General features: G+C 49.8%; 1 protein-coding gene across 1 annotated transcript in view; it reads right to left on the reverse strand.

Moving 5' to 3' along the window:
• Nucleotides 1-18,411, reverse strand: part of LOC309400692 (importin-4-like) — a 44,096-nt gene extending 25,685 nt beyond the window's left edge. The window contains exons 1-15 of the mRNA XM_081969306.1: nucleotides 18,167-18,411; nucleotides 15,898-15,984; nucleotides 13,708-13,787; nucleotides 12,948-12,989; nucleotides 12,704-12,833; nucleotides 10,901-11,080; nucleotides 10,057-10,122; nucleotides 7,693-7,794; nucleotides 6,757-6,840; nucleotides 6,476-6,637; nucleotides 5,272-5,325; nucleotides 5,055-5,164; nucleotides 3,779-3,887; nucleotides 1,439-1,568; nucleotides 92-205 (exon numbers count right to left, since the gene is read on the reverse strand). Coding sequence (XP_081825432.1) covers nucleotides 92-205; nucleotides 1,439-1,568; nucleotides 3,779-3,887; nucleotides 5,055-5,164; nucleotides 5,272-5,325; nucleotides 6,476-6,637; nucleotides 6,757-6,840; nucleotides 7,693-7,794; nucleotides 10,057-10,122; nucleotides 10,901-11,080; nucleotides 12,704-12,833; nucleotides 12,948-12,989; nucleotides 13,708-13,787; nucleotides 15,898-15,984; nucleotides 18,167-18,235 — 1,519 coding nt within the window. The 5' untranslated portion in view covers nucleotides 18,236-18,411. The remainder of the gene's footprint in view (nucleotides 1-91; nucleotides 206-1,438; nucleotides 1,569-3,778; nucleotides 3,888-5,054; nucleotides 5,165-5,271; nucleotides 5,326-6,475; nucleotides 6,638-6,756; nucleotides 6,841-7,692; nucleotides 7,795-10,056; nucleotides 10,123-10,900; nucleotides 11,081-12,703; nucleotides 12,834-12,947; nucleotides 12,990-13,707; nucleotides 13,788-15,897; nucleotides 15,985-18,166) is intronic.
• Nucleotides 18,412-20,012: the final 1,601 nt, after the last annotated feature.

A 20,012-nucleotide genomic window follows, 5' to 3' on the forward strand; every position in this document is an offset into this window, starting at 1 on the left:
AGTCGTGTCCCAGGCGTGAAAGGTGGGCCAGTTCCTCTCTCAGGGTGGGTGGCCTTTGGGTCTGTGTGTGTGTGTCAGCCGATCGGCCTACCAATGGCTCCGATGGCGCTAACCGCCAGCTCCTTGGTGCGGGGAGTTCCAGGGGAGGTCAAGGTGTTGAGCATCCTCTCCATCAAAGCGGGCAGGTACGGTTCAATCTTGTCTTCTGTTGGGAGCAGAGAGGAATTTGTTAGCAAGTCAGTTATCGTGTCATAATACAGCTAGTCCTCGACTTACGACCCTTCGTTTAGTGACGGTTCGGCACTGAAAAAAGGGAGCTAGGACTGTTTTCCACACTTAATGACCGTTTGAAGCATCCCTACAGTCACAGTGATTTACAATGTCCAGTGACTCGCATTTACGACGGTCGCAGAGTCACGCGATCCCCTACTGACCAGCAAAGTCAACGGGGAAGCCAGATTCGCTTAACGACCGTCGGACTAATTTTCACAGCAGCAGCAGTTCGGGACGAGAAGAGTTATAAAACTCACTTCGCCGACGTCTCACTTAGCAACCTAAATTCTGGGCTCCATTGTGGTCATAAGCCAGGGTCCACTTGTACAGTTCAGAGACACGGCTCCCCAAGCCACATTTGATTGTATTTCTGTCACTTGAAGAGAAGGCGGACTTCAACTCCCAGAATTCCCCAGCCAGCACCAAAGGATTCTGGGAGTTGAAGTCCACCCTTCCCTCCCAGTGGAGGAACACAGCTTTTATGAGCTTCTGGCCAAACTGTCACAGGTGGTTCCCCATGTACGACCGTTGGCTTAACGACCGCTGCAAAAAAGAAAAAGTCATAAAATCATATTGGTCACGTGACGATTTGCTTAACGACCATAATTCCGGGCTCAATTATGGCTGTAAATCGAGGACTACCTATGCAGGCCCCAAAAAATGGCTTCATTTAGAAATCAGGTTGCAGGGGGTCTCACCCAGTGGTGGGTTTCACATTTTGTTAGCACTGGTTCGCCCCTTCTGCGCATACGCCCGCCCGCAAAAGTGGGCCTAAATAGGATGGCATAAAGCAGTACCTGCCTCGTTTTGGGCCTCCCTGCAGCCTCCTGGGACCAAAAATGGGTGTGCTCCCCCTGTCCACCCCACATACGTCCCCTGCCCCCTGCACACGTCTCCCGCATGGGCCCCACCTCCACGCATGCGCGGCAAAGACCCAAAGACCCGCTGGCTGGCGGGAGGCACGCGTGCATTCGCCGTAGAGCTGAGCCGGGGCGACAGCTTGCGTGCGCCACAGAGAGGGCTCTCCATGCCACCTGTGGAACGCACGCCATAGGTTCGCCATCACGGGCATAGAGCTAGGGCGAGTGGGCAGGCCCACCCACGATTTCTGCAACCGGTTCGTGCGAACCGTTCCGAACCGGCTGAAGAGGACTGCTGGTCTCACCCAGATTCTCCACGAAGTTCTCCAGAGCGTAGTAGGCCTTCGCCAGGTGGGTGGTGTGGGCCAGCTGGACCCCCTCCAGGTAGCGCAGCAGGAGGGGCATAATTTCATCCGAAAAACGAGCAATGTCCGGCTACGGTTACGGAAGACGGGGAGGAAAAAAAATCGGGACAAAATTTAGCAACGCGATAAAAGCTAAAGCGTGGATTTTACAGTGGGAGCGGTCCTCGCTTTAACGTTGAGCGGCTGTTTGAAATTACGGGTCCGAAAAGAAGGGGACTGAGGACTGGTCCTCTCTTTACGACCGCCGCAGCTTTCCCGCAGTCTCAACCTGGGCACTCGGGAACGAGTTCACCCAAATTTTGTTCCCGTAAACTGTGAAGGTGTGGCACCGGTTGTAAGTGCAAGGACCGATCGTCCTTTTTTTCAAGGCCGGTCGTAACTTCGGTCATTAAGTGAATGTTTCAAGTTAAGGATAACCTGCGCGGGGTTTTTTTTTTTCATTTTTAAAATTTATTTTAAGCCAACAAAGAGTCTATTTTTGGAGTCAAATCCGAGAAATAAATGTAGGAAATCAAAAGACAACGAATTGGTTTTGCGACGGAGGCAAATTTTTCTTTCTCGACAATGGGATGAATTAAAACTTTGGATTGCAGGGAGACGTGAAACGCAGGATGAGTCTGCTTGTGCAAGGGAGCTTCTACCCAGGATAGCATGAAGAGAAACCTGGTTTAATAGTAGTCCCAAAAGTGTTTTTTTTTTTTCTCCAAAAGGCAACTGGACTTCATTGTTTTTCTTTTGAAGACGTTTCGCTTCTCATCCAAGAAGCTTCTTCGGCTCTGACTGGAGGGTGGGGAACGGAAGGATTTATCCTCCTTGCAGACAGCTGGTCCTTTGCATCCTTTTTAGAGAGCCGTTGAGGCCGCTTGGAGGCTTGTCTGTGTCCTCGGGGGTCCCCTGAGAGAGGTGAAAATAAGTCTGGAGCCTTCTTGGAACTGCTGAAAGGACTGTGTTGTAAACTGGAGATAGTTGATGTCGTATTCCTCCCTCCTCTGTTGAAAGAGGGGTGTTCAATTTTGACATCGGTGGCCTCTTTGACCCCTCTTTCAAACCAGCGGTCCCGTCTGTCCAAAATGTGGACTTTGCTGCCTTTAAAAAAGTTTTCTTTTGTCTTTTAAGTGCAGATGGACTGCTGAAACGTATTCTATGTTGTGTCACGCGGTTGTGAAGTGGCTGTTTTGTTTCCCCAATGTACAGATCTCCACATGTCTCACTGCATTTGTACCGCGTAGACCAGGGGTCCTCGACGACTCTTCAAAAAGGATACAAATGACCAGCTGTCTGCAAGAAGCGTAAATCCTTCCGTTCCCCACCATCCCTTCAGAGCCGAAGAAGCTTCTTTGGATGAAGAAGCGAAACGTCTTCAAGGAAAAACCCAGTTCCCTCTTGAAAAGACAACCGTGACCTGGACGACTGATAATTATTATTATTTTTTGTTTTGTTTAATGACCCCGTAATCCCTTGCGGGGCGGAATCTGAGCAACTGCATGGAGCTGAATGTTTACTGGCCGGATGCCATTCCCTGTCGCCAATGCAGAGGTTTTTTTTTTTCCAGCAGATATTGTGTCTAGAGAAAGAGAAATATCTGCCTCCGCCTAGGATTGAACTCACAGCCTCCTGATTGTGAGGCGAGAGCTCCCCTTCTATGCCACCGCACCACTCACCTGGATGACTGAATATCTTCATAGGTATTTAATAATAGTGTAACTTTTAATTTAATAAGTCATTACCATATTGTTCGGAGTATAAGACGCACCTTTTTCCCTCAAAAAAAAGAGGCTGAAAATCTGGGTGCGTCTTATACACCGAATACAGCATTTTTTTGCCTCCTGAAACCCCGTCCCCTTCACCAAAACGGCCTTTAGGAGGCTTCCAGTGCTCCTGGGGGCTGGGAGGGGGGCAGAAATGAGCGAAAAATGGGCCGTTTTTTGCTCAATTTTGCTCCCCCCCCCAACCTCCAGGAGCACTCTATAAGCCTCCTAAAGGCTATGCGTGCAATTTTTTTGACAAAAAATGGGCCCGTTTTTTTAAAAAACAGACATTTTTTGCTCATTATTGGGGGGGGCACCCACCAGGAGCATTCTGCAAGCCTCCTAAAGCTATTCATGTCTTTAAAAAAAAACCACAAGCCCATTTTTGCAAAAAACAGGCCCTTTTTGGGAGGTCTATTTTTTTTATTTGCCTCTTCAAAACCTTGGTGCGTCTTATACGTCGGTGTCTCTTATACTCTGAAAAATACGGTATTCAAACGGTAAGCATCTGTCTCCTTTCGCCGTGGCTCACCTGCAGATTCTCGGAGAACTGGCCCAGGGCGAACAGTGCAGCATTGCGTACCACCTGACTGTCGTCTGCCAATGCGCGGCACACCACCTGGAGCATGGGCTGAAGATGTCTGTGGACGGAAGGATGTAGACATATATGAAGGAGGCAAGAGAACCCCGAGCCAAAATCGGATGGGGGGTTACGATTTATGGATGTGACCTCCCTCGTAGCCGTGTTCCACTCGACTTAATGGCCATGAGGGAGGACGTTAAGTCGAGTGGAACACGGCCTGATCGCAAACCGACCAGTGGTTGTGGCTTGCCGGCGGCCAGAGGAGCTGGCAGCAGAGTTGGAGAGAGTGAGGAGGTTGGGGAGGAACATGGGCCAGTCCTGGGGGCTGAGGAAAGCTCAGATGAGGGCTCTGCATCGGAGGCAGAGAGGGAGCTAGACAGCAGCGGGACAGAGGAACAGCTGGAGTCTGAATGAAAGGAATTCACAGTTGTGGCAAGTTTTGCCTTGCCCTGTTTTTGGAAACTAGTTATCTGACAGTTCTCTGAGCAAGATAAGGTTCGTGTGGATAAATATTCCTCGGAAAGACTGTTTGCCAAGCCTTGCGGACTGTGAATGAAAGGAATTCACAGTCGTGGCAAGTTTTGCCTTGCTCTGTTTTGGGAAACTAGTTATCTGGCAGCTCGCCAAGCGAGATAAGGTTCGTGTGGATAAATATTCCTCGGAAAGACTGTTCGCCAAGCCTTGTTGACTGTGAATGAAAGGAATTCACAGTCGTGCCAAGTGTTGCCTTGCCCTGTGTGTGAAAACTAGTTATCTGGCCGCTCTCCAAGCGAGATAAGGTTTGCGTGGATAAATACTCCTCTGAAAGACTGTTTGCTAAGCCTTGCTGGCTGTAAATGAAAGGAATTCACAGTCGTGCCAAGTGTTGCCTTGCCCTGTGTGTAGAAACTAGTTATCTGGCAGCTCACCAAGCGAGATAAGGTTCGTGTGGATAAATATTCCTTTGAAAGACTGTTTGCTAAGCCTTGCTGGCTGTAAATGAAAGGAATTCACAGTCGTGCCAAGTTTTGCCTTGCTCTGTTTTGGGACTCTAGTTATCTGGCAGCTCTCCAAGCAAGATAAGGTTCGTGTGGATAAATACTCCTCTGAAAGACTGTTTGCCAAGCCTTGTGGACTGTGAATGTCAGGAATTCACAGTCATTTAAATAAAAGGGGTTTTTGCTGGGACCAAGACTCCGCTTCATGCTTTTTAAGGAAGCCTGGGACAAAAATGTAGGTTACGTACTTGTTACGGATGTGATCTCCGCAGCCTTCCGCCAGCACCGCCAAACACATGAGCCCGGCCTTCCGGTGGTATGGGTTGGGGCTCAAAAGCGCCGGTTCCATTAGAGGGGTCTGGGGGAGGGGGCAAACCGACAGGAGTGCGTTTAAGATCCGGTTGGCCCACACTGTCCTCATTTTGAATCCCCACCCCCACCCCCAAAAAAATTGCTCGTACTCACCAGCTGGGGGAAAAGCTTTTCAGGGGGGAGGTACAGCGCCAGCATGTCAATCACCTGTTGGGGAGAGGCAGAAGGAAGATTTGACGGGAGATCCTGTAGCCTCCCAACTGGGGAAGGTGAAGATGGGCGGATTTCAACTCCCAGAATTCCACTTGGCCGTCTTAACGTTGCCAAGATTAGGGATCATTGCTCTGGAGTCTAGACTCTCACTTGACCCTATAAACCATAATCTGGTGTAGTTTCTCTCTGTTTGGGCCTGGTGTATCGTAGGTCTGCTGGGTATAAGCGGTAACTCAATACCGTCTTATCTTGTATTTGGTTCTCGTCGTACATATCCCTGTTTTCCCCCGTTTCACCATATCCTGTTCTTTCAATAAAGCATTCGGATCTACGCACACGGTCTGTTTTACTGGAGGATAGGTGGGGTTAGCTGCATGTCGAGCTGCACGCAGACGAATGTGTAGGGAGGACAGAACATGTATCGTAGCTCTGCTGGGTGTAAGCCAAGATTCGTGGCTTTTTGCGCTGTGGGAACTCCACTTATTGAATCACACTCCCCAAACCGCCAATCGAAGCCCAGGTGCCTTTAAAGTTGCCAATGTTGGAGGTCACTGCTCTAAAGACAAAAGACGGAGCTGGGATTTGCAAGCAAGGGATTCTGGGATTGAACTGGGGGAGGAGGGAAAGAGGAACATGGGCAGGAGTGGGATTCAGCTGGTTTGGGCGAACTGGTTCGCTCCGACGATCAGCTGGGAAGCGAAGCGTTTTGCTCCGACGATCAGCTGGGAAGTGCACTGGTTTGCTCCGATGATCAGCTTGGCCCTCCCACCTGGCCCTGCTTTTTACTTACCTCTATCATCTCAGCTGATTCCCGCGCCTCAGCTGTGTTACTCCCCCCGAAGTAACGTGGAAGGTACGTTTTGTTAAAACTGCGCATGTGCGCAGAACGCGCGTAAGGCGCGCACTTCCAAAACATGCACCACCGAACCGGTTGTTAAACTGGCGGGATCCCACCACTGAGCATGGGGCATGCTGGGAGTTGTGGATCCAGAGGCAGGGTGCCTAGAAAGCAGCCAGGCACGAACACAGGGGATTCTGGGAGGGAGAAGGCCAGGCCCACGAAGCCCGGAGCATCCCGGGAAGCGAGGAGAGTTGAAATTGAGAGATTGCTGCCCCCCCCCCACACACAGACAAAAAGCCAGACCTGGACCGCAAAGTGTTTGGGCGTCTGGACTTCCGCGTGGTCTTCGATTTCCTCTTCAGTCAACTCATCCTCCGTATCCATCTGTCCCGGGGGAGGCTCTGCGCTCATGATGGGGAAGAGGGCGCTCAGGATGGGCGAGAGGAGCTTGTGCTTCAGGATGGCCTGGTTGGGGGGGAGGGGGGAGAAGTGGGAGGGGTGAGTGCCCTGTGGCAGAGGAGGACGGGGGCAAGATTCCACCCAGGAAGGGGGAAAGGGAGGGAATCGGGGGCGGCATCCCTGACCTTGCTCTTCAGCTTGATGAGGTAGCTGACGCAGGAGAGGGCCTTCACCCTCAGGCCGTCGCTCAGCTGCTGGTTGGAGGCCACCTGTGGAAAAAGATGGAATCAGGGGTGGCCCGGATCTGTCTCCCGTCAACAGGGGGCACCATGGAGCAGGTGGCAGGAAAGAGGCGTGGCCAGCAGAGGGCGCCAGGAGAGTGGAGTACTGTGTCAGGAAAGAGACATGGCCAGCAGGGGGAGAGATAATAGGAAAGAGGCATGGCCAGCAGAGGGCGCCAGGAAGGTGGAGTAAGTGTCAGTAAAGAGGCGCGGCCAGCAGGGGGAGTCGTGGGAGCTGGAGCAGGTGACAGGAAAGAGGCATGGCCAGCAGAGGGACGCCCAGGAAGGTGGAGTAAGTGTCAGTAAAGAGGCACAGCCAGCAGGGGGAGCCGTGGGAGCTGGAGCAGGTGACAGGAAAGAGGCATGGCCAGCAGAGGGCGCCAGGAAGGTGGAATAAGTGTCAGTAAAGAGACACGACCAGCAGGGGGAGCCGTGGGAGCTGGAGCACGTGACAGGAAATTTCTGCAATGGAAAGATGGCAGAATCCCCTAGCGCCCCATGCTGGCCACGCCAGGAGGGTGGAGCAGATGGCAGGAAAGAGGCGTGGCCAGCAGGGGGAGTTGGAGGAGGCTGAAGCAGGTGGCAGGAAAGAGCTGCAGCCAGCAGTGGGCACCTGAGGGGTGTGTGGAATAAGTGTCAGGAAAAAGGCATGGCCAGCAGGGCAGAGCTGGTGACCCAAAAGAGGAGTGGCCAGCAGGGGGCACCGTCTGCAGTGGGAGCATGTATAGGAAAGAGAAATGGCCATCAGGGAGCACCAGGGGATGAGAGCAGGGGGAGGAAAGGAGTAAGGGGCTCCAGGGGGTTGGAATGGGGTAGGACCATCCTGCCCATCCCGGTCACCTCCAGGCAGAAGTTCACGACTTCCGAGAGATGCTGCACCACGATGGCAACTTCGGTCTCCAGGAGTTCGTCAAAAACTTCCATCGCTTCACTTGCGTGGACCTGGAAGATTTGGGGAGGGGGTGGACAAAAATAGAAAGTTGGGGGGAACACAACACATTACATTTTGAGGATTAGATTGGGGGGGGGGGGGACTATGGCCCTTTCAGGCCTTGTGGACTTCAACTCCCAGAATTCCTGAGCCAAGATGGGGAACTATGGCCCTTTTATCACTTGTGGACTTCAACTCCCAGAATTCCTGAGCCTAGATGGGGAACTATGGCCCTTTCAGGCCTTGTGGACTTCAACTCCCAGAATTCCTGAGCCTAGATGGGGAACTATGGCCCTTTCAGGCCTTGTGGACTTCAACTCCCAGAATTCCTGAGCCAAGATGGGGAACTATGGCCCTTTTATCACTTGTGGACTTCAACTCCCAGAATTCCTGAGCCTAGATGGGGAACTATGGCCCTTTCAGGCCTTGTGGACTTCAACTCCCAGAATTCCTGAGCCAAGATGGGGAACTATGGCCCTTTTATCACTTGTGGACTTCAACTCCCAGAATTCCTGAGCCTAGATGGGGAACTATGGCCCTGTCAGGCCTTGTGGACTTCAATTCCCAGAATTCCTGAGCCAAGATGGGGAACTATGGCCCTTTCAGGCCTTGTGGACTTTAACTCCCAGAATTCCTGAGGCAAGATGGGGAACTATGGCCCTTTCAGGCCTTGTGGACTTCAACTCCCAGAATTCCTAAGCCAAGATGGGGAACTATGGCCCTTTCAGGCCTTGTGGACTTCAACTCCCAGAATTCCTAAGCCAAGATGGGGAACTATGGCCCTTTCAGGCCTTGTGGACTTCAACTCCCAGAATTCCTAAGCCAAGATGGGGAACTATGGCCCTTTCAGGCCTTGTGGACTTTAACTCCCAGAATTCCTAAGCCAAGATGGGGAACTATGGCCCTTTCAGGCCTTGTGGACTTCAACTCCCAGAATTCCTGAGCCAAGATGGGGAACTATGGCCCTTTCAGGCCTTGTGGACTTTAACTCCCAGAATTCCTAAGCCAAGATGGGGAACTATGGCCCTTTCAGGCCTTGTGGACTTCAACTCCCAGAATTCCTGAGCCTAGATGGGGAACTATAGCCCTTTCAGGCCTTGTGGACTTCAACTCCCAGAATTCCTGAGCCAACATGGGGAACTATGGCCCTTTTAGGCCTTGTGGACTTCAACTCCCAGAATTCCTGAGCCTAGATGGGGAATGATGTCCCTGTTATGACTTGTGGACTTTAACTCCCAGAATTCCTGAGCCAGCCATGGCTGGCTCATGAATTCTGGGAGTTGAAGTCCACAAGGCCTGAAAGGGCCTATCGTTTTCCACTCCTGGATTAGATGAATGCAGAAATGCCAGCAGCGCTCTCCAAACTGGCGCCCTCTGGACGGGGAAAATGAGCCCCAGGACCCCTAAGCTTACTGGGGTCAACCAGAGCCCCCTGACCCATCGGGACGGGCGGGATGGGGGCAGGCTGGAGAAGGCCAGCTGTATTCCCCCATCCGCGGCTGGGATCCCTCAACCTGGTTGACGCACTGTTCAAAATTGGCATTCCGACTTCTGGAGGGCCCAGAGAGGCAGGCTGGCACTGGGGACGGAAAACCAGCTCGGGAGGGCTGGCAGGAAGGGTTACGCCCTGCGCCAACGTTTGCCTGAGAATTCGAGGCCACCCAAGATCATTAAGAAATCCCTTTAGCCAAGAGAGAAATTAAGATTAAGGAGGAGGAGAGATCAATCCCACGTATGGGTAGTCCTCGATTTATGACAGCTCGCTTAGTGACGAAGTGAGAACGGCGCTGAAAAAAAGGGACTTAGGGCCGTTTTTCACACTTATGACCGTTGCGGCATTCCCCAATGGTGACGTGATCAAAATCCGGACGCTCCTGGCAACGGATTCGTAGTTATGACGGCTGCATTGTCCCGGGGTCCTTTTTGCAACCTTCTGAGAAGCAGAGGTCAAGGGGTGGGGGAACCGGATTGACTTAACCACCGTGTGACTCACTTAACAATTGCAGTGATTCGCTTAGCAACCGTGGCAAAGGAAGGTTGTAAAATGGAGCAAAGGGCTAAGCAAGGGAAATGTCGGGATCAATTGTGGTCGTAAGTCGAGGACTCCCTGTAGACCCATTAACGGGAAGCCAGGAAGAAGTTTCCCTTAGTATCAATGTTTCTTAACTTTCAGCCATTTTAAGATGGGTGGACTTCAACTCCCAGAATTCCCTAGCCAGTATGCCGGCTAAAAGCAAGCATTTTACACGCACGCCTGCGCACAAAAACCGCACCTCGTTCACGTGGATGAGTTCTCGGATGGCTGCTATCACTTTGGGCATCATGGAAGACATGAGCGTCTGAAGGAGAGAGGGGACATCCAAAGGGTGAAAACGACAGTATATAGATTACACTTAAAAAATTAAATCCAAGTCTCAACAGCCGTTTTAAAGACGGGAGGGAACTTCAACTCCCAGAATTCCCCAGCCAGCTCTGGAGGCGACCATTAAAAAAACCGAGAGTTTACCAAGGACTCAGAGGGGATTTGATTTTAAGCTCCTCATTTTACACGCCGATAAATGAAAGCATTTAAGGTAAGCAGTTTTTTTAAAGACTGGGCAACTGAATGGAGCTGGCTGTCGACTGGCCGGATGCCTTTTTTGTCACCATTGCAGAGTTATATTCGGCAGATATATTCTCAATGTGCCCAGAGAGAGAGAGAGAGAGAAAAATATATATATATATATCTGCCTCTACCTAGGATCGAACTCACAGCTTTCTGATTGTGAGGCGAGCCGCTCCACCTCTAGGCATACGATTAAATTAAAGCATATGATTGATCCACCCAAATCGATCCGCCGGAGATCCAGTTTCCAAAAAAAGATTATTTTCCGGATAAAAAGGGAATGGTGTGGATCTTTAGAATAGCAAACACTGCCGATCCAGCCGGGAGGGAGGTGGGTAAGTTCAGGAGCGTTGGGAGGACCCCAGATTAAACTGGATCTGGTGGCAGAGAGTTCCCCTGACCCTTTGAGCTACTTTCTACCGGCAACGTCCTTCAAAGGCTTCGGTCTCGATAATGGGCGGAGGAAAAAGCGGAGAGGTGGGACGAAAGAGGAAGAGGAAGGTCCTACCCACCACTTCGTCAGAGCTCAGGCCACCAACCACGGCGCTCAAACTCCGGAGGGAATAGTAGAGGACGGCCGGCTGACTCCGGTTGTTGAGTGTCTGATGGAAGAGGCGCAGGAGGTCCTTATAGTACGGAGAGAATTGGTCGGGGTCCAGATCCAGGGCGGAGTGCAGCAGCAGCAGCGCCATCTGCGAACCACAAGGGGGGGGGGGTGTTGAGAGATGGAGTGGACTAGTGGTTAAAGCACCAGGAAATGGGGAGTTCTAGTCCTGCCTCAGGTGTGACTTTGGGCCAATTACCAACTAGAGTTCCAGTCCTGCCTTAAGCATGATAGCCAGCTGGGTCATTTGGTAGGCCCAATCCCTCTTAGCCCAGCCCACCTCACAGGACTGTTGTGGGGGGAAAAAGAAGGTATGTTTGTTGCCTTGAGCTGTTTGTAAAAATAATAAAGGTGGGAAGTGAAAGATAGATAGATAGATAGATAGATGGATGGATGGATGGATGGATGGATGGAGAGATTATAGAGATGGATGGAGGATAGACGGATGGATGGATTGATGGATGGATGGATTGATAGAGAGATTTATAGAGATGGATGGATGGATATGTATGTATGTATGTATGTATGTATGTATGTATGTATGTATGTATGTATGGATAGATAGATAGATGATAGATGATAGATAGATAGATAGATAGATAGATAGATAGATAGATAGATAGATAGATAGATAGATTATAGAGATGGATGGATGGATGGATAGAAAGATTATAGAGATATATGGATGGATAGATAGATTATAGAGATGGATGGAGATAGAGATGGATGGAGATAGAGATGGATAAAGAGATAGACAGACAGACAGATATAGAAAGACAGACAGACACAGATCATAGAAAAAGGGATGGATGGATGGATGGATGGATGGATGGATAGATAGAGAGATTATAGAGATGGATGGATGGATAGATAAAGAGAGAGAGAGATTATAGAGATGGATGGATGGAGATAGATAGAGATGGATAGATAGATAGATAGATAGATAGATAGATAGATAGATAGACGAACAGACAGACAGACATAGAAACACAGACAGACAGATACAGACAGACAGACACACACAGATAGGATGGATGGACGGACGGACGGACAGACACAGATACATAGAAAAAGGGATGGATGGATGGATGGAGATAGATGGATAGAAATAGATAATTTAGATAAATAGACAGACAGACAAACACACACAGATAGATATGAATTGATGGATGGGTAGATGGATATAGATGGAGAGAGATGGATGGATGGAGATAGATAGACAGACACACACAGTTAGAGGGATGGATGGATGGATAGATAGACAGACAGACACAGATAAATAGATAGAGGAATGGATGGATGGATAGAGATATATAGAGATAGATGGATAGAGATAGATAGATGGATGGATGGGTAGATGGGTGGATGGATAGATAAAGAGAGAGATAAAGAGAGATGGAGAGAGACAGAAACAGATAGATATATATGGATGGATGGAGAGAGAGAGAGAGAGAGAGAGAGAGAGAGAGAGAGAGAGAGAGAGAGAGAGAGAGATGGATATAGATTAGTTAGAAAGAGAGAGATAATATAGAGAGATGACAGGTAGGGAGGTATATAAAAGAGCTAGATTGATAGAAAGAAAGACAGAGCTAGATAGGTAGGTAAGTAGACAGACAGACAGACAGACAGACAGGGGTGTGGGACCAATGGGGGGATCCCAAGACACTTCCCGCCCTCCCTTGCCTGCGCCACCTTCCCAGTCCTGACCCACCTGGCACTTGTTGGGGTCTCGGGAGCGTCCCCCGTGCTGAATGCTTTGAAGCATCTGGGGCCACTTCTCCAAGGTCTCGTTCTTCAGGATGCTGGCCGCCAGCTGGGCTAAGCCCAGGGAGACTTTATGGCTGAAAAAAGACGGTTATCTTTGGAGGAGGAGAGGTGGGGGGAGAGAGAGAGAGAGACCGGGGGTGGAGGGGGGGGGCTAACCCCTCAGGGCCTCCCCGAGACGGAGTACTCACTCTGTCTGCTGGTGAAAGCTGCTGAGCACCAGGGACTTCAGCCTGGAAGAGATGAGATTTGGGTTATTTCCCCGAAAATAAGACCTCCCCGCGTAATAATCCAATCGGGATTTTGAGCGCATGCGCTAAAATCAACCCTCCCTGAAAAGATTGCAACGCAGCAGCAGCCATGAGGTGGCCACGCTCGCAATACTGCTCCTGGAGGCCGAAAATGGGCCTCGTGGGGCCTCCGCGTGCCACGTTTTGGCCGGTAGGGTGCTACGGGAAGTGTACGTCCCGTCTCCCAGCCCGCCGATGGCCCATGGAGGACAATGCTCATCCGGCCCTCGAAGAAATCCAGTTTGACACCCCTGTTGTATACTAAAAGTTAAAGGTTCCCCTCGCGCATCTGTGCTAGTCATTCCTGACTCTAGGGGGACGGTGCTCATCTCCGTGTCAAAGCCGAAGAGCCAGCGCTATCCGAGGACGTCTCCGTGGCAATGTGACCGGCGTAACTCAACGCTGAAGGCACACGGAACGCTTTTCCTTTCCCACCAAAGCTGGCTCTTATTTTTCTACTTGCATTTTTTAAACGTGCTTTCGAACTGCTAGGTTGGCAGAAGCCGGGACCAATCACGGGAGCTCGCTCCGCTACGCGGCCCCAGGGATTCGAACCGCCAAACTGCCGACCTTTCTGATCGACAAGCTCAGCGCCTTAGCCCCTGGCTGACTCATGATGAATTACAATTCATGACCACAGATTGGCGTTTTGTGGACTCACATATCTTGATCTGCGGCGCCAATTTTCTTCCAGTGTTTGCTCAGCCGTCGTCGGAGCAGCACGGCGGCAAATTGCTGGATCTGAGAAAGGAGGAAGAGAGAGAGAGAGAGAGAGAGAGAGAGAACAGGAAGGGAAATGTGGAAGGAAGGACCAAAACAGCAAGATTTTTTTTGAGCATTGAAAAAAAAAGATGGCTTTGAAGAAAGCCACGCCGCGCGCAGCTGAACGTAGAAAAGGTAGCATTCAAATCACAGAAATACGATTACAGTAGAAGCTGTTTTACGGCAGTACAGTAGAAGCCATTTTAAGGCACAACAGGCTGTATCTTAACAGAATACACAGCCCGAGGGGTGTTAAGGGGTGTCTTACCCCCAGAGTATTTGTTTCCAGAGAGTAAGTCATTGGTTGAAATTGTGCGAAGCGTTCCAGAGTTATGTTGGAACACACACAGACATTTTATATATAGATCGCGGGTTTTTTTTTAATGGCAGAAGCCATTGGTGGTAGAGATTGGCGTTCTAAAGGGCGAAAAAAAGGGTTTTATGAAGCTGAAAACTCTGTGGGTGGGGTCCCACAGAAAAAAAGGAGGGAGACACTATTTTTGTCTCAAAAGGCAATGCAGGACGTGCCCCCCCCGTGGTTTAGGTTTATAGGTTTATAGGTTTATTTAATTTATAGACCGCCCCCTCTCCCCATAGGGACTCGGGGCGGTGTACAGACCGTTCATGATCAAAACAACAGAAACATAACATAAGACATAGAACAAAAACAACACACACATACTGTCTGTATATAAAACCCCAAAACCAATTTAAATAATTAAAAACAATTTAAAAACCCGTTTAAAACCCCAATATAAAATTTAAAAAGCCATTAAGGAAAGTTAGTAATGGTTTGGCACGAGGTTGCAAACAGAAAGCCCCCTCTAAGTAAAACTTTTATCGAGGCTTGGCAACTTTAAGACGCTTGTGGACTTCGACGCCCAGAATTCTCCAGCCAGTTCTCTGAATCGCGGGAGTTGAAGTCCATCTTAAAAGTCGCCGAGTTTGAGAAAGATTGCTGTGTAGACTAAAATATAAAGTCTGTTGGGTTTTTTTTTTTAGTGCTTCAAGACGTTAACTGGGAGATGGATCTTGGAGTCCTAGTGGACAACCATTTAAATAGGAGCCAGCCGTGCGCAGCAGCTGCCAAAAAAGCCAACGCAGTTCTAGGCTGCATCAACAGAGGGAAGGAATCAAGATCACGTGAAGGGTTAATGCCACTTTACAATCCCTTGGTAAGGCCACACTTGGAATACGGCATTCAGTTTTGGTCACCACGATGTAGGAAAGATGTGGAGACTCTAGAAAGAGCGCAGAGAAGAGCAACCAAGATGATTAGGGGACTGGAGACTAAAACATATGAAGAACGGTTGCAGGAACTGGGTATGTTTAGTTGAATGAAAAGAAGGACTAGGGGAGACATGATAGCAGTCTTCCAATATCTCAGGGGTTGCCACAAAGAAGAGGGAGTCAAGCTATTCTCCAAGGCACCTGAGGGCAGGACAAGAAGCAATGGGTGGAAACTAATCAAGGAGAGAAGCAACTTAGAACTGAGGAGAAATTTCTTGACAGTGAGGACAATTAATCAGTGGAACAGAAGTTGCCTCCAGAAGTTGTGAATGCCCCAACACTGGAAGTCTTTAAGAAGATGTTAGATAGCCATTTGTCTGAAACGGTATAGGATTTCCTGCCTAGGCAGGGGGTTGGGCTAGAAGACCTCCAAGGTCCCTTCCAACTCTGCCATTGTATTGCATTGCATTATTAAATCGAGACGTTGGAGTGAAAACCCTTTCTGTATTTTATTTTCCTGCAAGGAGGGAAGGAAATCCTTCAAAGAGCCTCGTGGCCCAGTGGTTAGAGTGCAGTACTGCAGGCTACTTCTGCTGACTGCCGATTTACCGGCAATTCGAATCTCACCAGGCTCAAGGTTGACTCAGCCTTCCATCCTTCCGAGTTGGGTAAAATGAGGACCCAGATTGTTGGGGGCAAAGAGGCTGGCTCTGTAAGCCGCTTAGAGGGATGTGAAGCGGTATATGAGTCTAAGGGCTATTCCCATTGTCTTCCCACGTTTTCCAAACTTCACGGGTATATTGAAAACCAAGCTTAAGCTAAAGACCCACCTCACCTGGCCGAGCTTTTGACGCCTTACCTGAGGATCTTGTGAATGTGTCATGACGTAGCAGAGATGGGAGAGAGCTGCTGGCTCCTTCAGGACTTCCTTTAGCTGGGCTGTTGCCTGGAAGAATAAAAGGATTAAACCAGCCCGCAATATAGGTAGCCCTCGACTTACAACGCCTCCGTTTAGTGACCATTCAAGGGTATTGAAAAAAGGGCGTTGTGACCTTTTTTCCACCCGCAGCATCCCCACGGTCACGTGATCAAAATTCAGAGGCTTGGCAAAGGACTCGCACTTACGACGGTTGGCGGTGCCCTGGAGTCGCGCGATCCTCCTTTTTGCGACCAGCTCAAATCCACGGGGAAAGCCGGATTCCCTTAACCACCGTGGGACTAAGTTAACCACTGCGGGGATTGACGTAACCAAGGTAGCAAGAAAAATCGTAAACTGGGGCAAAACTCACTCAAGGACCGACTCACTTTGCAGCGTAAATTCTGGGGTCGTAAATATGAGGCCGTGGACAAGTGTCTGAATTTTCAAAGGGACAGGGACAGCGATAGGATAGGATAGAGAATATAAAATAGAATAGAGAATAGAATTAATAGAGGAGAGGAGAGGACATGGGACAGAATAGAGTATAGAATATAGATTCACATAAACCAACATGGCAAGAAAAGTCGTAAACTGGGGCAAAACTCACTCAAGGACCGACTTACTTTGCAACGTAAATTCTGAGCTCATAAATGCAAGTCCATGGACAAGCGCCTGAATTTTGAATAGAATAGGAATTAGGATAGGATAGAAAAAAATGGATTGGATTGGACTGGAAGGGAATAGAACATAATTAATAGAGGATAGGATAGGATAGAAAATGGAATAGAATATAGAATAGAATAGAATAGAATAGAATAGAATAGAATATCAATTAGAAATAAAAATAGAAATAGAAATAAAAATAGAAATAAAAATAGAAATAGAAATAGAAATAAAAATAGAAACAAAAATAAAAACAAAAATAGAAATAAAAATAGAAATAAAAATTAAAATAGAAATAAAAATAGAAATAAAAATAGAAATAGAAATAGAAATAGAAATAGAAATAGAAATAATAGAAATAGAAATAAAAATAGAAATAGAATGGAATGGAATTCTTTATTGGCCAACTGTGATGGGACACACAAGGAAATTTGTCTTGGGTGCAGAAGCTCTCAAGTGGACATAAAAATACATTCCTCAAAAATCGTAAGATACAACACTTAGTGATACTCGTAGGATACTAAACAAGCAATCAAAATCCGACTAGGAAACTAAATAAATAAAAACAATATAAATCGTAAAGGTAACAAGCAGCCACAGGTCGTTTTAAGCGTGCCCAAGGGGGTCCCTTTTTTCCCCTTGACCTGGTCCCTTTGGGGTCACTAAATGAACCGTCACAAGTCAAGGACCGCTTCTGGTTCCACTCCACACACACACACACACGCCAATCCCCAAAGCCCTGCTCCCCCTTCCCCTTGCAATGAGCAAGCCCCCACCCCCATCCCACCCCATGCTCCCCATTCCCCCCTTTCTCTTCCTCCCTCCCCCCCACCTGCCTGCAGGAAACTAACTAACTAACTAACTAACTAACTAACTAACTAAATAAATAAATAAATAAATAAATAAATAAATAAATAAAAACAATATAAATTGTAAAGATAACAAGCTGCCACAGGTCGTTGAAGTGTGCCAAAGGGGTCCCAAGTCCTTTTTCCCCCCCTTGACCTGGTCCCTTTTGGTCACTAAGTGAACCAAACCGTCGCAAGTCGAGGACCGCTTCTGGTTCCACTCCACCCCACCCCAGTCCCCAAAGCCGTGCTCCCCCTTCCCATTGCAATGGGCAGGGAACCCCCACCACCACCCCACGCTCCCCATTCCCCCTATAGTCTTTCTCCCCCCCCCACCTGCCTGCAGGAAACTCACTCACTAAGTAACTAACTAACTAAGTAACTAAGTAACTAACTAACTAAATAAATAAATAAATGAATCAATATAAATTGTAAAGATAACAAGCTGCCACAGGTCGTTGAAGTGCGCCAAAGGGGTCCCAAGTCCCTTTTTTCCCCCTTGACCTGGTCCCTTTTGGCCACTAAGTGAACCAAACCGTCTCAAGTCGAGGACCGCTTCTGGTTCCACTCCCCCCCTTACCCCAAAGTCCCCAAAGCCCTGCTCCCCCGCTCCCACTTCCCATCGCAACGGGCAAGCCCCATGCTCCTAACCCCTCCCCCCCCGGTGATCCCCTTCCTCCGCCCGCCTGCAGCTCTACCTGTTGGATGACGGCATTGTCAGGCTGCAGCAAGAGCGCCAGGATCTGCTCCAGCTGCTGGGCTGCCATGGGGCTGCGGGAGGAGGGACAGGCGAGGGGCAGCGAGGGGAGGCCCGGGCGGGGGGCATGGAAAGAGGCCGAGGGGGGCGACCCCCACAGTCCCGGGAACTGCCCGGGCGGAGCTCAGCCTGCAGCTGCTCTGCCCAGCCTGTCCAGCACATGTGGAGCAGACGAGGCGCGGCTTCCGGGAGGTGGGCAGAAGGGACGCCGGAAGCGAGCGGGCGGGCGAGCCGGCGCGCGCGCGCGGCCGCTCTCGCGCGCCTTCGGCGCCGATTCAGGCCCGGAGGACTTACTGCAACCGCCCCAACTCACTCTGGGGAGGGGGGCCCGGCAGCGGGAAGCGCTCTGCACATGTTCAGAGGCACCTGCTTCTCCCCCACACACACACATATGTGTTTTTCCTCTTTTATGGGGCTGGAGGAGCTCAGTCACCACCCAACCAAGCTCCCTGGGGAGGGTGGGGGGGGGAGTGCAATCAAGGAAAGCGCTCTGCACATGTTCAGAGGCATCGGCTTCTCCCTTAGATACATCCTGTATCTTTCCTATTTTATGAAGTTGGGAGGTGGAGCCCAATGAGGATTCACTGCGACCATCCAACCCATCCAGCCAGGGTCCCTGGGGAGGGAAAGCACTCTGCACATGTTCAGAGGCACCTACTTCCCACCCCCTTAGATAGGGATATATACAGCTGTCTGTCTTCTTTTATGGGGTTGGAGGATGAGCCCAATAAGGAGTCACTGCAATCGCTCAATTCAGCTGGCTAAGCTCCTTGGGGAGGCCAACCAGGAAAGGCACTCTGCACATGTTCAGAGGCATCTGATTCTCCCTTGGTTACATCTGCGTCTTTCCTCTTTTATGAAGCTGGAGGATGAGCCCAATGAGAACTCACTGTGACCACCCAACCCACCTGCCCAGGCTCCCTGGGGAGGGAGGCCAGGCAGGAAAAGCACTCTGCACATGTTCAGAGGCATCTGCTTCTCTGTTAGGAAAGATAAAGCGCCCGGCTCCGCCTTTCCTCTTAGGCTGGGTGGACGGATCAGCACCGGCAGCCCGTATAATTCTCATTTTCCTCCTGGGGCCTTTTCCCCCACCCCACCCCCTTGACGAGAGGGACCCAGGTAGACTGCGGCTGGGCATGGAAGCTCTACTGAGCCCTGGGATCAGGCACTGCCTGGATTCGTCGGCAGGGAGTGGCAAACGTGAGTTACTCTGTTTTGTAAAGAAGGGCTTGGCTCGCCTGTTAAGGGAGAGACAAATACTTAATGCCCTGCCTAATTATGAGTATGCCCTCCTTGGATATTGATCCTACATGAAAGTCAGATTACAGATTAACAGAGTTGGAAGGGACCTTGTAGGTCATCTAGTCCAGGGGAGACAGGAGAGCATCTTCCAATATTTGAGGGGCTGCCCCAGAGAGGAGGAAGGGGGTCAAGCTATTCTCCAAAGCACCCGAAGGCCAGACCAAGAATGATGGATGGAAACGGATCCAGGAGAGAGATTCAACCTGGAAATAAGGAGGAACTTTGTGGCAGTGAGAGCAATCAACCAAAGGAACAGAAGTTGCCTTCGGAAGTTGTAGGAGCTTCAACACTGGAAGCATTGAAGAAGAGACAGAACTGCTCTCTGTCAAAAATGGTGTAGGGTCTCCTGCTTGAGTAGGGGGTTGGACTAGATGACCTCCAAGGTCCCTTCCAGCTGTGTTAATTCTTCTGTTATTCAGAAATTGTGGGAGCTTCATCCCTGGAGGCTTTGAAGAAGAGACTGGACTGCCCTCTGTCAAAAATGG

Source organism: Natrix helvetica (genome assembly GCF_964273705.1).
Source record: "Natrix helvetica genome assembly, chromosome: W".
Lineage (NCBI taxonomy): Eukaryota > Metazoa > Chordata > Lepidosauria > Squamata > Natricidae > Natrix > Natrix helvetica.